A 17,942-nucleotide genomic window follows, 5' to 3' on the forward strand; every position below is an offset into this window, starting at 1 on the left:
AGGCCTTTGTCTTGTTTATTCCTAGGTATTTTACTCTTTTTCAATGCAATGGTAAATGGGATTGTTTCTTTAATTTCTCTTTCTGATCTTTCATTGTTAGTGTAGAGAAATGCAACAGATTTCTGTATATTAATTTTGTGTACTGCAACTTTAGCAAAGCATCAGCCTTTTAAATCTTTCTGCTTTTACTTTCCACAAACATTCTTTTTTGTTGTGTAAGAACACTTAACATGAGGTATGTGCTCAGTCACTCAGTCGTATCCAACTCTTTGCAGCCCCATGGACTGTGGCCCACCAGGCTCCTCTGTCCATGGGATTTTTCAGCAAGCATACTGGAGCGGATTGCCATTTCCTACTCTAGAACATAAGCTATACCCTTATAATAAAGGTGTAACTGTACGGTACATGGTTGTTGACTATAAGTGCAGCGTTGTATAGCTGATCTCTAGAGCTTTTTCATCTTGCTTACCTGAAATTTTATGTCCTACTCTTTATCAAAGTTAGATTATTTGTGTCTGAACATTTAGAATCATAGTTACTCTATAAGATCATGCTGCCTTTAGGTCACCTCTGGGATTTAGAGATTTCCCAACACTTTCAATAACCAGAGCCTGATGTATGTAACAGAGATGGTCGCTCATTTACTCAGCAAATACTAATTTTTCAATATTTACTAAGGGCCTGCCCTGTCAAGCACTCATCTAGGTGTTAGAGACTCAGTGGTGACCCACAGACGAAGTCTCCTCTCAGGGGTCAGTATTCATATGATGAGAGAGAGCGGCGTGATGAAGATAAATGAGCAGAAAGCCTCCAGGTGGCGGCACAGGTGCTGAAAACAGAGTTCTGCAGAGAGTGATGGTGACTAGTTTAACTTGGATGGTCAGAGAAAGCTTCGAGCGAAACATCTCATTGGAACTGAGACCTGGAGAAATGAGGCATGTAAAGCTGTGTAGGCGAAGTGTGACAGACACATGGCAGATGAAGAGCTCCTAACACTAGAACAAGCTGGGCGTGTCTGCAGAGCAGAGCACACCCTTGTGATTGCACTGTATGAAGTGTGATCATAACATGTCCAAGATGCCAAGCCATGTAGGACTTCATGAGAAATTTGAATTTTATTTGAATGTATAGACTGAAGCTTTTGGAAAGTTTTAAGTTAGTTGTTCATTAACAGTCATATTGACAAGAAGCTCAGTGTATAAGTATTGTTATAAGTGTTACTTATTCCATTTTTTAGATATTTGTAAAGAATTTATTTTTCATTTCATATATCTTTTCATGTTTATAAAAGGTCAGCTCAGTTCAGTTGCTCAGTCATGTCTGACTCTTTGCGACCCCATAGACTGCAGCACACCAGGCCTCCCTCTCCATCACCAACTCCTGGAGCCTGCTCAAACTCATCTCCATTGAGTCGGTGATGCCATCCAGCCATCTCATCCTCTGTCATCCCCTTCTCCTCCCACCTTCATTCTTTGCCAGTATCAGGGTCTTTTCAAATGAGTCAGTTCTTCACATCAAGTAGCCAAAGTATTGGAGTTTCAGCTTCAACATCAGTCCTTCCAGTGAATATTCAGGACTGATTTCCTTTAGGATGGACTGGTTGGATCTCCTTGCAGTCCAAGGGACTCTCAAGAGCCTTCTCCAACACCACAGTTCAAAAGCATCAATTCTTCAGTGCTCACCTTTCTTTATGGTCCAACTCTCACATCCATACATGACCACTGGAAAAACCATAGCCTTGACTAGATGGACCTTTGTTGGCAAAGTAATGTCTCTGCTTTTCAATATGCTATCTAGGTTGGTCATAACTTTCCTTCCAAGGAGGAAGCGTCTTTTAATTTCATGGCTGCAGTCTCCATCTGCAGTGATTTTGCAACCCCCAAGAATAAAGTCTGTCACTGTTTCCATTGTTTCCCATCTTTTTGCCTTGAAGTGATGGGACCAGATGCCATGATCTTAGTTTTCTGAATGTTGAATTTTAAGCCAATGTTTTCACTCTCCTCTTTGACTTTCATCAAGAGGCTCTTTAATTCTTCTTCACTTTCTGCCATAAGGGTGGTGTCATCTGCATATCTGAAGTTGATATTTCTCCCAGCGATCTTGATTCTAGCTTGTGCTTCCTCCAGCCCAGCGTTTCTCATTATGTACTCTGCATATAAGTTAAATAAACAGGGTGACAATATACAGCCTTGACGTACTCTTTTCCCAATTTGGAACCAGTCCGTTGTTCCATGTCCAGTTCTAACTGTTGCCTCCTAACCTGCATACAGATTTCTCAGGAGGCAAGTCAGGTGGTCTGGTATTTCCATCTCTTTCAGAATTTTCCACAGTTTATTGTGATCCACACAGTCAAAGGCTTTGGCATAGTCAATAAAGCAGAAGTAAATGTTTTTCTGGAACTCTCTAGCTTTTTTGGTGATCCATCAGATGTTGGCAATTTAATCTCTGGTTCCTCTGCTTTTTCTAAATCCAGCTTGAACATCTGGAAGTTCACAGTTCACTTACTGTTGAAGTCTGGCTTGGACCATTTTGAGCATTACTTTGCTAGCGTGTGACATGAGTGCAATTGTGCGGTAGTTTGAGTCTTCTTTGGCATTGCCTTTCTTTGGAATTGGAATGAAAACTGAGCATTTCCAGTCCTGTGGCCACTGCTGAGTTTTCCAAATTTGCTGAGATATTGAGTGCAGCACTTTCACAGCATCATCTTTCAGGATTTGAAATAGCTCAACTGGAATTCCATCACCTCCACTAGCTTTTGTTCGTAGTGATGGTTCCTAAGGCCCACTTGACTTCACGTTCCAGGATGTCTGGCTCTAGGTGAGTGAGCACACCATTGTGATTATCTGGGTATAAAAGGTGGCGCTTCTGTAAAGAATCCACCTGCCAGTGCAGGAGATGTAAGAGACATGGTTTGATCCTTGGCTCCAGAATATCCCTTGGAGAAGGGCATGGCAGTCCACTCCAGTATTCTTGCCTGGAAAATGCCATGGACAGGGAGCCTGGCAGATTACAGTCCATGGGGTCACAAAGAGTAGGACTCAACTGAAGCAGCTTAGCACAGCACACTTATATCTTTCCATGTTTATAAAGGAGGGTGATGGAGATTAGATAGTCAATGGATGATGGATGGATAGATAACTTGGTGAAATCCATATCCCATTTTAATATGAGAAAAAGAGTGTTGTAAGTCTAGAACAATAGAATGCTCTGAGCTGCCACGCTGCTTTGTTTTCATACCTTTTTTATAAGCAACTTTTGTTTCAAGGTCTAGAGGGGACAACTTGCTGTTTTTTCCTATAGCTAGCAGAATTCTGGGCCTTTCCCGCTTGCTGAAATCAAAACCCCATCAATGTCATCTTAATCTGCTTCACTGAATCAAAATTTTGTATTGGCAGCTTCTATCATTCCTGATATATTCTCTCATAAAAGACAGAAAGATTACTTGGCTGCCAGTTCTTCCGATTTGTCCTGCTTAGATCAAAGCCTTTACAGTACTATCGATGTAATTTCCAGTAAATTATTCTTACAAGATCCATAAATTTAAAGGGAAAAATAAGGTCTTGAAAGTAATGAGTAACATACCTAAGTAATTAATTTTAATTTCTAGCTGGCAACCACTATGGTATGTAAAAAAGAAAGTAAATTAGATTTTCTTTTGCCCAGATGATTGGATTCTGTATTGAATTTAGCAGGGATAAGAAAAGATTTGAAAAAGCTCAGTAGTCTACTTCAGATGTCAACAAACTATGGTCCTTGAACCAAATTTGATCTCCCACCTGTTTTTGTTAAGAATGTTTTGTTGACATATAGCCACGCCCATTGTTTATGGGTTGTTGGCAGCTGCTTACACCCTGTCACAGCAGTTATAAAGTTGGACTTTATACTAATAGTAAAGGGCCACTTCAGCTTTAGTAATGGAAGCCCATGAGCTAGGAAGACTGTGGCAGACTGTTACACTGATCTAATAAGCGAATGGAAATGAGACTTTGGATTAAGCCTGAAATAGTAGGGATGGAAAGGTAAGTTAAAATATCGGCGGATCTTAAATTCAACAAATTCCTTGAATGCCGACTATCTTTGGGGAAGGAAAAATGTAAGGCAGAGATTTCATACCTGGATGACTCAGAGAATGGTGATAATGACACGAATCCAGTTGACAAGGAGGAGTTGGCCGGGGGCAGGGGTGGTCATTAGTTGCAGAAGAGGATAGTGGGTATGATGAATGGGAATTAGAACATGAGACAAATGGAAATGCAGAGCTGGAACTTAGACATGAAGGCAAGCCTGGAGACAAACTGGAGAGCCATCAGATTTTTTTAAATATAAGTGCTGAGGACTGAAGACTGAGCTGTGGGAAACTGTTAAATTTTGATAAGTACATTGTCATTTATATCTAAGTATATCATAATTTCCTTCCTAATGTTCCTGATTTAAATAACCAGAGTTTATTTTATAGTATACTTTTGTTTGTTTCAAGCCTATCCAGTATGGTTAGACTTAAACAAGACTTTTGTCATATCATGGTTAGGTTTCAGGAGTCTAGTCTAATTTTTTTGTGTGTTACAGTAAGAATTGACAGATTCATTGAAATTTGTTCAGGCTTACTTTGAAACACAATCCTTTTTTTGTAAATGTTTACATATGTTGTGTAAAGCTAGTGGAGGTGATAGAATTCCAGTTGAGCTATTCCAAATCCTGAAAGATGATACTGTGAAAGTGCTGCACTCAATATGCCAGCAAATTTGGAAAACTCAGCAGTGGCCACAGGACTGGAAATGGTCAGTTTTCATTCCAATCCCAAAGAAAGGCAATGCCAAAGAAAACTCAAACTACCGCACAATTGCACTCATCTCACACGCTAGTAAAGTAACGCCCAAAATTCTTCAAGACAGGCTTCAGCAATGTGAACCGTGAACTTCCTGATGTTCGATCTGGTTTTAGAAAAGGCAGAGGAACCAGAGATCAAATTGCCAACATCCGCTGGATGATGGAAAAAGCAAGAGAATTCCAGAAAAACATCTATTTCTGCTTTATTGACTTTGCCAAAGCCTTTGACTAGTGTGGATCACAATAAACTGTGGAAAATTCTGAAAGAGATGGGAATACCAGACCACCTGACCTGCCTCTTGAGAAACCTATATGCAGGTCAGGAAGCAGCAGTTAGAACTGGACATGGAACAACAGACTGGTTCCAAATAGGAAAAGGAGTTCATCAAGGCTGTATATTGTCACCCTGGGTATTTAACTTATATGCAGAGTACGTCATGAGAAATGCTGGACTGGAAGAAACACAAGCTGGACTCAAGACTGCTGGGAGAAATATCAATAACGTCAGATATGCAGATGACACCAGCCTTATGGCAGAAAGTGAAGAAGAACTCAAAAGCCTCTTGATGAAGGTGAAAGTGGAGAGTGAAAAAGTTGGCTTAAAGCTCAACATTCAGAAAACGAAGATCATGGCATCCGGTCCCATCACTTCATGGGAAATAGATAGGGAAACAGTGGAAACAGTGTCAGACTTTATTTTTATGGGCTCCAGAATCACTGCAGATGGTGACTACAGCCATGAAATTAAAAGACGCTTACTGCTTGGAAGGAAAGTTTGCTTGGAAGGAAAGTTATGACCAACCTAGATAGCATATTCAAAAGCAGAGACATTACTTTGCCAACAAAAGTCCGTCTAGTCAAGGCTATGGTTTTTCCTGTGGTCATGTATGGATATGAGAGTTGGACTGTGAAGAAGTCCTGAGCGCCGAAGAATTGATGCTTTTGAACTGTGGTGTTGGAGAAGACTCTTGAGAGTCCCTTGGACTGCAAGGAGATCAGCCCTGGGATTTCTTTGGAAGGAGTGATGCTAAAGCTGAAACTCCAGTACTTTGGCCACCTCATGCAAAGAGTTGACTCATTGGAAAAGACTCTGATGCTGGGAGGGACTGGGGACAGAAGGAGAAGGGGATGACAGAGGATGAGATGGCTGGATGGCATCACTGACTCGATGGACGTGAGTCTGAGTGAACTCCGGGAGTTGGTGATAGAGGCCTGGCGTGCTGCGATTCATGGAGTTGCAAAGAGTTGGACACTCTGATCTGACATATGTTGGAAAAGACTGTATTCACTGCTGAAAGAAAATTTTTTCCATATATGTTTATCCCTTTGAGTCTGTTGTGTTTTTAATTCATGCTCAGCTACCAGTATCTGAAAAAGATGCGTTATTTGTTGATTTATCTTTTTATATTTTAAGCCGATAATCAGGGGTATGTGTTCATGTTATCATTATGTCTTGTTGATCAATTGCTCATTCTATCAGAATGTTTCCTTTTTTTCTCTATCAAGACTACCTTAAAAGCCAGGAGTCTTTTTCCTTTCTACACTTGCTGCTAGTGTTTTTCATCCTCCTCCCACTCCCGCCCCCACTCTTTCTATGTCCTTTTCTAGTGAGTCCCTTGCAGACAACGTCATAAAGAATTTTTTTTTCTTTTTTAATCTACAGAGTCTCTTTGATTAGTGAAACCTATTTATGTTTCTTTTTTTTTTTTTGTCATATTTTATTTTTTTATTTTATTTTTTTTTAATTTTATTTTATTTTTTAAACTTTACATAATTGTATTAGTTTTGCCAAATATCAAAATGAATCCACCACAGGTATACATGTGTTCCCCATCCTGAACCCTCCTCCCTCCTCCCTCCCCACACCATCCCTCTGGGTCGTCCCATAAATCACTATTTGGGTCTTGTTTTTGCCATCTGCACATTTTTTTAGTTCATTCTTTTCCCTGTGTTTTCTTGCCTTTTTTTAGAAGACTAAATTTCTTTTTGCAAGTTTGAACATATTTGTCTATTCTTTCATTTTTAATTTTATAGTGAAGCATAGTTGAGTCATAGGAATCATAGAAAAATAGGGCTTACACACAACATTCAAAAAGCTAAGATCATGGCATCTGGTCCCATCACTTCATGGCTAATAGGTGGGGAAACAATGGAAACAGTAGCAAATTTTATTTTCCCAGGCTCCAAAATCATTGCAGACAGTGACTGCAGCCACGAAATTAAAAGACACTTGCTCCTTGGAAGAAAAACTATGACAGACCTTCACAGTGTATTAAAAAGCAGAGACATCATTTTGCCAACGAAAGTCCATATTGTCAAAGCTAGGTTTTTCTGGTAGTCATGTACTGGATGTGAGGGTTGAACTATAAAGAAGGCTGAGCACTGAAAAATTGATGCTTTCCGATTGTGGTGCTGGAGAAGACTCTTGAGTCCCTTGGACTGCAAGATCAAACCAGTCAATCCTAAAGGAAATCAGTCCTGAATATTATTGGAAGGACTTACACTGAAGCTCTAATACTTTGGCCACCTAATGGGAAGAACCAACTCGTTGGAAAAGACCCTGATTGAGAGCAGGAGGACAAGGGGACAACAGAGGATGAGATGGTTGGATGGAATCACTGACTCGATGGACATGAGTTTGAGAAAACTTGGGGAGATAGTGAAGGACAGGAAAGCCTGGTGTGCTGCAGTCATGGGTTTGCAAAGAATCAGACACGACTGAGCTACTGAACAACAGTAGTTGATTCAGTGTTGTGTTAGTTTCAGGTGTGCAGCAGAGTGATTCCGTTATACACGTATCTGTTCCTTTTCAAATTCTTTGCCCTTCTAGGTTGTTACATAATACTGAGCGGAGTTACCTGTGTTATACAGTAGGCCCCTGTTTGTTATCTGTGTATGTCTTATTCTTCCAGTTTATTCCTTATTCTGTTCTTCCTGTGATTATCTTTATCGCTGTCTGTCTCTCCCTCTAGAGCTAGTTTCCTCTTGTCCCTTTCATCTTTTTTCTCTTCTTTCCTCCCACCTCTCCCCTACCCACCATTGTCAGTAGTATCTAGAAATTTAGTCTCAGACTATTTAAAACTCCAGAAGATAGTGAAGTAACAGGGAAGCCTGGTGTGGAGTCACAGAGTTGGGCATGGCTTAGTGACTAAACATCAACAGGGTGGTGAACATATTTAGACAACAGTGAACTTTGCTCTTTTTTTATTTTCAACCTTATTTCCCATAAAGCTCACAATCCTCCTAGATTTACTTTTCTTTTTCCAGGAATAATGGAGGAATGTTCACCATGAGGGCCTTAAAATGGTAATCCTTAGGAGATTTTGAACTACTGAGAATATGTTTAAATTTTCCTCACATTTAAATGATAGCTTTTATCATTTGGAGAAGGAAACGGCAACCCACTCCAGTACTCTTGCCTGGAAAATCCCATGGACAGAGGAATCTGGTAGGCTACAGTCCATGGGGTGGCAAAGAGTCGGACATGAATGAGCGACTTCACTTTCACTGTCACATGATAGCTTAAGTGAAAGTGAAAGTCAGTCTGTTGTGTCCGACTTTGTGACCCCTGACTATTGAGTCAATGGAATTCTCCAGGCCAGAATACTGGAGTTGGTATCCTTTCCCTCCTCCAGGGGATCTTCCCAACCAGAGATCAAACCCAGGTCTCCTGCATTGCAGGCGGATTCTTTACCAGCTGAGCCACAAGGGAAGCCCAAGAATACTGTAGTGCGTAGTCTATCCCTTCTCCAGCGTATCTTCCCTACCCAGGAATTGAACCAGGGTCTCCTGCCCACTGAGCTATCAGGGAAGCCCTAATAAATGATAGCTTAGATAGATATAAAATTAAAGGGAAAAAAACTTTGAACCTATAACCCTATGAAACTATTTCCTCATTTTCCACTTGTACCCTTATTGCATTGAAGAATTGCAAAGCCCTTCAGATTTGTGTTCATCTGTGGGATCTGCTGGTAGAATTTTCCCTTTATCCTCAATGCTCTTAAATTTCACTGTGATGTATTTTAAATGTTTATTTTCTCCTGTTTGTTTTCCTGTCTGTTTTTTCTGTAAGATCTTCCAATTTAACATAGAAAAATTCTTTAATCTTTTTTTAAATTATTCCTTCTGGTTGTTTTTTTTTTCTTCTTGAAGAACTTCTAGTATATAGATATTGATGTCTATGTTTTCCATATCTCTCTTCTTTTATATTTCTCATCTCTTAACAGCCTCCTGCTTCAACTTATGAGTTCATTCTTTAGCTATATCCATACTTCTCTTCAACCTGTGTATTGAATTCTTTATTTCAATGATTATATTTCCATATACAGTATCTCCAAATGTTGCTTTTTATGCTTTTTTGAATACTTATTTTTATTTATTTGGCTGCACTAGATCTTGTTGTAACACGTGGGATATTTAGTTCCCCAACCAGGGATCAAACCCAGGCCCCCTGCATTGAGAGCCTGGAGTCTTAGCCGCTGGACCACGAGGAAAGCCCTATACTTATTTTTATTTTACTTACTCATTTTTACTTTATTTGTGCATGGCCTTTTTTTAATGTAAATGCCGCTGTTCCATCCGGTTTGTGAATTCTCTGTGTAGGGTAGGTTTTTAGCTTATTGTTTTTAGTAGGCATCGCATTCGTCAGTCATCTGGTTTTATTTCCCCGTCAGCTGTTACCACTTACCTGCCTCTCAGGGAAACCCTCTCGTACCTCAGCTCCAGACACTGCTTTTTTCCCAGAATCTGTCCCTCTGACTTGTTACCACTCAGTAGCCTTGTGGGGTGACGGGAGTAAGCAAGGGCTTGTGGGTGTGCCCGCACCTGCTGTGAACATTCATGCCGCTGTTCCGGCGTTTTCTCCCTCACAGTATGTTGGAGCAGGCTGCTGTCTGCCAGGGGTACTGCAGAGAATGGTCAAAGCGCTCTCTTCCCAGTCCCTGTTCTTCCCTCAGTGCCAAACCCTTTTTGGCTCTGGCTCCTCCTGGCGTGCTGCAGTCCATGGGATTACAGAGTTAGACGTGACTTACCGACTGAACAACGACATCATTTTGTCCCCATTCCAGGACCCATGGTCTCTCTGGGAATTTATTCTAGTTTTTCATTTTCTCAAAATTTGTCATTTGCCTTTCTTTCTATGCTGTCCCTGAAATTCTACAAGACAGCCAGCAGCTTGTGTTTATGCTCTGTCTTGTCAGGATTTTTCGTTTTGTTTTAAATTAATATTATTTAATAAGTCGTTTAGTTGTGTCCAACTATTTGTGACCCCATGGACCATAGCCCGCCAGGCTCCTCTGTCCATGGGATTCTCCAAGTAAGGATACTGGAGTGGGTTGCCATTCCCTTCTCTTCCTGATCCAGGGATCAAATCCGGGTCTTCTGCATTGTAGGAAGATTTTTAACCATCTGAGCCACTTATTTTAGTAGTTTTTGAAAATATAAAATTCTCAGAGGGGAAAAAAATGTATTTATCTTAAGATTAAGAGAGACTTTACAGCCTGCTTTTCTGCCCTTTCTGATTTAATGAACTTTTCTTAGATGATTAGGTCTACCACATGATATTTGATAGCTACCTAATTCCATTATAAGGATATACAGTAAAGTATTTAACTGTTTTATCACTGTCAGACATTTAAATTATTTAAAGCTTTTTTTTTTTTTTTCCAAACAACATTTTCTTCAAACAGATATGTCCAGAAAGAGGGCGTTGGACACAGTTTAAAAACTATAATACTATTAGCACAGAATAAACAGTAACCATTGGATGAGTCCCCTGAATACATTAGCAATAACTAGAGAGCACTTTTAGTTATTAGAGCCGCAGCCTTTTGAGCCTTGGAAATGAAATTAATGGATTTGCTTGTGCATTGTGAACCAATGTTGAACACTAATTTTTCTATTATAGTTTGAAAAGGCAAATTTATACCCATTATTTCAGTAGTTTCCTGGCTATTCTGCCTGACTTTAGGGGTGGGGCTTGAGTTTTAGATGTGAAAATCACCAGTATAAAAGGGCAAAACCTGCATATACCCAGACATGGGGAGCCACAGAATTTGGGGGTCGTTTTAGAGGCTGGCCTAGGACAGGACACTGATACCCATGCAAGGCTAAAAAAAAAAAAAAAAAAAAAATTTTTGTTTTAATATTGTTTATTTGGCTGTGCCAGGTCTCCGTTGCCACATCTGGGATCTAGATCTGGTTCCCCGACCAGCAATAGAGCCTAGGGCCCCTGCATGGGCAACGCAGAGTCTTAGCTACTGGACTACCAGGGAAGTCCCAAGGCTAAAATTTGAAGTGTGGAACTTTAAAGTTAGTGGTAGATGTTTGTTGGTGTTGTTCGTATTAGCGGTGCTTTAGGGTTTGCGTTTGGTTCATTTATGATTTTGATCTTTTCCCATCCTTCTCCTGACCACGAAAGGGACCTGGAAAGGTGTCCAAACCCCTTCAGCCCTCCTGCCCTGAGGACTATCCCTTACATCCTTGCCTGGAAAGGGAGTCCAGGCTCAGTCAATCACCAGGCTAATTCCTAACCAGTTAACATTGGGCCTTGAGGCTCAAACAGGTGGTTCTCCGGTTGCCAGACAGGTGGTGAGTGTCTGTTAGAATGAGAGGAGAGATGTTGGACAGCAGCGGCTCCCTGTGGAAACTTCTGCCTTAGAGCAGTGGTTCTTTTCTTTTTTTTTTTTTAATATTTATTCATTTATTTGACTGTGCTGGGTCTTAGTTGCATCTTGTGGGATCTAGTTCCCTGACCAGGGATTGAACCTGGGCCCCCTGCATTAGGAACACGGAGTCTTAGCCGCGGGACCACCAGGGAAGTCCATAGAGTAGTGGTTCTTAACGTTTTGTGGGTCACAGCCTCAAAATCCTGGTGGTAAGAATCTGATAAGAACTGTTAATAAAAAAAAAATCTGTTGCACATCTATATGACATTTTACATTTATTTTCTGAAGGCTGAGCTTATAGAGTCTTTAGAAGCCCATTGTTATTCATCAGGTTAAGAATCCCTGACATAGAACATTGGAAAGAAAATTTTTTCTTTGTAAGAAATAAAAATTTTTTTAAACCAATTGAGAATTTCTGCCCAGTCAGTACCCTGAAGCCTCTGGTGGTCACAGTGGGAATTCCTTCTTGCCCTTGAGGGTGGAGGAGGCTGGTGGCCAGCCTGAGAGAATGTTTTCTTCTAGCACACCACCTGTATTTTCTCTGCCTCCTCTTCCTGACCCTTCTCCCTCTGGAGTGCAGGGAGATGCTCCCCCTGGTCAGTTTTCCTGAGGTCTTAAGGTCTTTGGCAGTAATAAATGTAAATGTAGATTCTTCTCTTAATTCTGAAGAAAATATCTCAAATTTGGAGTCTTTGAGTCAGGTTTTTAGAGTTAAGACAGTTGCTTGGGTAGGTTTGTTTTGCTGTTTTGTTTTTTACATTTTTCTTCTTCCCTCTGAATTCCCCAAGTGTTTTGTTGTTTATGCAGTTCTCCGATCTGGATGCTCTAGAATAAAAGTTTTCTGGTTTTTTGTTTGTTTGATTGATTTTTCTAACGCATTGTATTGTTATAAATCTGTGACTTGCTCTAGATCTTCACGTGGATGTACATGTTAGCTTTTTTCAGCCACTCCTTAGTCTTCTAAGGAATTAATTCTTGAAGGAATTCATTTCCTTCTAGATATTCTCAGGAAATATCTGTAGGCTGCTGTTTCTCCCTCTGTGCCTGACCTTATGGAGATCTTACAATCAGGTTCAGTCCTTGGGAATTTTCTGAAAGTGTCTGACTTTCCATGATATAGAACACAAGGGATTAAAACCACTTGCTTACCTGGTGCCCAGGGTAGAGCTGGAGATGAAGGTCAACACAAAGACATTTTCCTGCCTCCACAGAACCCAGACTTCAGGATAGCCCGTTGAGGCTGCCTGTGCTGCTCTGGTCAGCTGGCCCCATGGAACACCTGGGCTTCAGTTCTCCGCTGTCTTCTGTCACATCAGAGCCTACTACGTGAGAGCCAGGCCCGGGCCGAGTATTGACCCTTCAGGAGGGGGCAGTCTGAAAAAATCACTTCTCTTCTTTGGGCCTCAGTTCCTCTACGGAGACCAGATGACTGTCTCTAGTAACACATCTGTCTGCAGCGGTCCCTTGGATATGTCCACGAAGGGCCCACTCCTCCTGGGAAAGGACACAGCCATGTCCCCAGAATGTTATTTAAGAAAGACGTCTGGGACAAACCACCGCATGCTGCTCCCCGCCTTAGCTGCCAAGGCCGCAGGAAGCTTTCTCCTCTCCATGGACGTAGCCCCAAGTTGTCCCAAAGCCTCAGCCGCCTCGGGTCGGTCCTGAGGAAACAAAGCTCTGTCCTCACTGGTCAGGCGGTGCCAACCAGTGAGAGTTAAACCTAATATATTTAAGGGCAGTAGCAGTGAGGAAGCTGAGCTGCAAAGAGTTCATGATGGGTTTGAAGGATTGGACTTGGGAAACGGATCCCATGAAGCCAGGAGGGAGAGACTGGACCACTTAATGGACTCCTGTCTTCTTCTTTCTACACATGCTGTTTGGTTTCTAACCTGGCAGAGTTTCCTTCTCTCAGATTTAACATGCACTGCTTACATGCCTTCATCTCTTTGTTTGTTCCTTCCTTCCCTCGTCTAGTCTGTGGTATTTCTTAACCTGATTTGGACAGTGGGCTGTGCTCGACTGTAAGGGAAACATAAATGGGGAGGTGCTAGATTTACACAGGTTACCGTAGAGGAAGAAGATGGGTGCCCACAGGACTTTATCCAGGGTCCAAGTGATGGGTCCTGTCAGGTTAGAAATCCAGTCAAGGGCTGTGGGGATTCAGAAGCAGGGCACATCCCTTCCCACTGGGGATCAAGGAGACCCCTGAGAAGAGTGAGCTCTAATTGGCATCAGAAGCCTGGATATGATGTGTGGGACTATCAGTAACCTCAGACAGGCAGATGCCACCACCTTTAGGGTAGAAAGTGAAGAAGAATTAAAGAGCCTCTTGATGAAAGTGAAAGAGGAGAGTGAAAACGTTGGCTTAAAGCTCAACATTCAGAAAACTAAGATCATGGCATCCGGTCCCATCACTTCATGGCAAACAGATGGAGAAACAGTGGAAACAGTGGCAGACTTTATTTTGGGGGGCTCCAAAATCACTGCAGATGGTGACTGCAGCCATGAAATTAAAAGACGCTGCTCCTTGGAAGGAAAGTTATGACCAACCTAAACAACATATGAAAAAGCAGAGACATTACTTTGTCAACAAAGGGACATCTAGTCAAGGCTATGGTTTTTCCAGTAGTCATGTATGGATATGAGAGTTGGACCATAAAGAAAGATGAGCACTGAAGAATTGATGCTTTTGAACTGTGGTGTTGGAGAAGACTCTTGAGAGTCCCTTGGACTGCAAGGAGATCCAACCAGTCCATCCTAAAGGAGATCACTCGTGAGTGTTCATTGGAAAGACTGATGCTGAAGCTGAAGCTCCAATACCTTGGCCACCTGATGCGAAGACCTGACTCATTTGAAAAAACCTTGATGCTGGGAAGGATGGAAAAGGGGACGACAGAGGATGAGATGGTTGGATGGTATCACCGACTCAATCAAGATGAATTTGAGCAGACCCCAGGAGTTGGTGATGGACAGGGAGGCCTGGCGTGCTGTGGTCCATGGGGTTTCGAAGAACCGGACACGACTGAGCAACTGAACAGAACTGAGGAATCCACAAGAAATGTCTGAGTTAGTTACAGGGCTAAATCTGTGAACATCCAGTGTGACTCAGTCATGAAGTATTTTATAACATCCAAATTGGTGCTAGTCATGTTGTAGCACTGCCTTTGTTTTTTATTATGGGCATTTAATTTTTAAAAGGAACATGGTGGTAATGGCTGAGGTTCAGAGATGATGGTGTTTTCAAGGCCAGAATTGCTTCTGAGTCATTGTTTAGATTAGTTGTCTTTAATTAACCTTTTGGAGATCATGGCCCCAAATGACAACCCGATTAAATCTGTGGGAGAATGGATATAGGGAGACAGAATTGTTTGTACGATTTTAGGAGGTTCTGAGGGCTGCTGAATCCCCTATCAGCCCGGTGAATTATTAGTGGTTTGTTCTAATAAGGTCCTTATAAAATTGTTGTCCTTTTAAGCTAAGTGTGTGTGTGTGTGTTAGTCGCTCAGTCATGTCCAACTCTTTGTGACCCCATGAACTGTAGCCCGCCAGGCTCCTCAGTCCGTGGAATTCTCCAGGAAAGAATACTGGTTTGTTTTGTTTTAGTCGCTCAGTCGTGTCCAACTCTTTTGCAACCCCACGGACTGCAGCCCGCCAGGCTCCTCTGTCCATGGGATTCTCCAGGCAAGAATACTGGAGTGGGTTGCTATTCCCTTCTCCAGGGATCTTCGTGACCTCAGGGTCAAACTGGGGTCTCCTGCACTGCAGGCAGACTCTTTACCATCTGAGCCACCTGGAAAGCCCTTCTCATCCATAAGTTAAATATACTACCCAACAAAGCTTGGTCCCTTTGATCACCATTCCAGTTCCTTCTTGACATACGCACACACTGAGCATGCCCAGGCTCCTCACACATCAGTGACTATAAACCTCCATGCTTTACTCCCCCCTCCCTCCTTCTCTGGAAACAACGAACATACGTGTGTTTGTTGAGAAGGCAAATACGCAGGTCAGTTCTGCCTGAGCAGAAGAAAAACTCTTTACATGCATTATTGTGTCTGTGCAAATAGCAATTAGAAGCTACTCAACATAGTTGTCACAACTGTACATCCCCTGTATCCATGTTTTAAAAAAATGTTTTTCACTGTATTAAGCAACTTATCTATCCACAATCATGTTATTTAAAAAAATTAATGAAGCCCATATGTCCATGCAGATATAAGATGCTGAAGGATGATACATCAAAAGGCACGTGGACTCAGAAATAGCAATGCAGGTGGTAGGTCTTGGCTGCACTGCTATTTGACATTTTACTGAGAAATTTGGATAGGAAAGAGGAGGGATAATGTTTATCCCTCCTGTTTTTTCCTTCTGATGTTCTAGTGAGTAGGTTAAATGAAATTGAGCAAAAGATATATTACAAAATGAAAACATTGATGAGCTCTCTAGCATCTCGGTCTCTGGACCTTCTGTTTTTCCCCTTTCTATTCCTCTTATTAAATACTTTAAAATTTTTATGCAGTTTTAAAAAATATTTATTTGGCTGTACCGGGTCTTAGTTGCAGAACGTGGACTCTTCAGTCTTCAGTGAAACATGAAGGATCTGTAGTTGCAGCATGTGGGATCTAGTTCCCGGACCAGTGATCAGACCCTGGCCCCCTGCATTGGGAGCACGAAGTCTTAGCCACTGGACCACCAGGGAAGTCCCTATTTTTATACAATTTTAAAAGAGTACTATTTACAGTTATTGTAAAATATTGGTTATATTCCTCATGTTGTATAATACATCCTTGCATGGGCCTTCATTTTTGTTTCCAGTTTTAATCCTGATTTATTTGGAAGAGGTACTTTGTATTTTTTTTAAATGCTCTGAAAGCAGTCAAAATGAAATTCAAAAATAGAACAACCTAAGGATTGCATAACATTGTGCTATAGGACTCCATAGGCTACAGGAAGATCGTGTAAATTAGCGCATGAGACTCTGAGAAATCCCTGAAGGGAGACGGGTCATTTTATAAGAAGCCCAGCCCGAGGCTTGGCTGAGGTCCTGTACTGGTAGTGGAATTGAAGGGGGCTTACCTTTCTGGTTCCTGATCCGCTGTCCTCTCTCCTCTGCCACTGACTCTTGGGGAAAAGCACCCCAGCTTTTTGAGTCTTGACCTCTGTATTTCCACAGCGATCCCAGTTTCCTGTACGTGGCAGGGCTGTTTTGAGAACCAGACTGTACAGTGCAGCGGATCTCAGGGCACGATCTCCAGACCACCATCCACATCCCCACCAGGAGCATCTCCTGGGAGCTCATGAGAATTACATCTTCTCAGGCCCCACCTCAAACCTGAATCAGAAACTCTGGGGGTGGGCGGCAGCAGTCCACCCACCTCCAGGTGATCCTGGTACAGGCTCAGATTTGAGGTCCACCTCAAATTTGTGATGGTATGTGTAAGATAGCTTTACAAAAAAAGCTTATTTTATTTCTTTTTTTTTTTTTTTTTTTTTTTTTCATATTTTGGGGTGGGGGGTTATCTTTTTTTTTTTTTTTTTTTTTTTTTTTTTTTAGCTTTTTGCTTTATAATGGAGTTCCAGGGGGCACAGTGGTAAAAAATCCCCCTGCCAGTGCAGGTGCCAGGTTTGATCCCTGGGTCAGGAAGGTCCCCTGGAGGAGGAAATGGCAACCCACTCCAGTATTCTTACCTGGAAAATTCCATGGACAGCAGAGCCTGGTGGGCTACAGTCCGTGGGGTCACAAAGAAACTGACACAGCTGAGCATACACACTAAGCATACACACAGCTAATTAATAATGTGGTAGTTCCAGGTGGACAGCAAAGGGACTCAGCCGTCTATATACAGGAATCCATCCTTCCCCAGACTTCTGTGAGTTTTCATAGCATGTCAGAACTTTTTCATCACCCCATAAAGTTCCCTCCCATTGGTATCCATCTCGCTTGGGCAATCACTCTTCAATGATAGGCATGTTGTAAAAGGAAGTGAGATGACCTGTTGATAAGTTGGACATGGAAAGACCATTGATTGTGTTCTCTTTTTCCTTTACTTCTGATACCTAACCTTTTTTTGTTTAATTACTAAGCCTAGTTCTCTGTGGTTTTTCAGCCCATGGACCAAGCATCTCTCAAAAACAGCGATGTTCTCATCCTGACGGGCCTTACCCAGATTCCCACCGCAAACCCTGATAGCATGGTGGGTGAGTTCTGCAGCAACCTAGGTATGTGTCTAGGGAAAGTCCTACATGGGAGGAAATGGTTTACGTTTATTTTTGGATCACCCTGCTCCTATGGTACTTTTTTGTCCCTTTGCTTCACATTCACACCCTGTTGATGCCCCCTATTATGACTTTTTCCCTCATTTATTTCCACGCTTTCTGTTTATCCTTCAAAACCTACTGTTGTCAACAAAAGCAGTTCTTAAGCAACTTAAATCTGAAGGCACAATAAGA

General features: G+C 41.8%; 1 protein-coding gene across 1 annotated transcript in view; it reads left to right on the top strand.

Moving 5' to 3' along the window:
• Nucleotides 1-17,942, top strand: part of INTS9 (integrator complex subunit 9) — a gene marked incomplete at its 3' end in the record, with an annotated part of 103,893 nt that overhangs the window by 72,761 nt on the left and 13,190 nt on the right. The window contains 1 exon segment of the mRNA XM_045165000.1: nucleotides 17,600-17,711. Coding sequence (XP_045020935.1) covers nucleotides 17,600-17,711 — 112 coding nt within the window.

The sequence above is a fragment of the Bubalus bubalis genome, chromosome 3 (assembly GCF_019923935.1).
Source record: "Bubalus bubalis isolate 160015118507 breed Murrah chromosome 3, NDDB_SH_1, whole genome shotgun sequence".
NCBI lineage: Eukaryota > Metazoa > Chordata > Mammalia > Artiodactyla > Bovidae > Bubalus > Bubalus bubalis.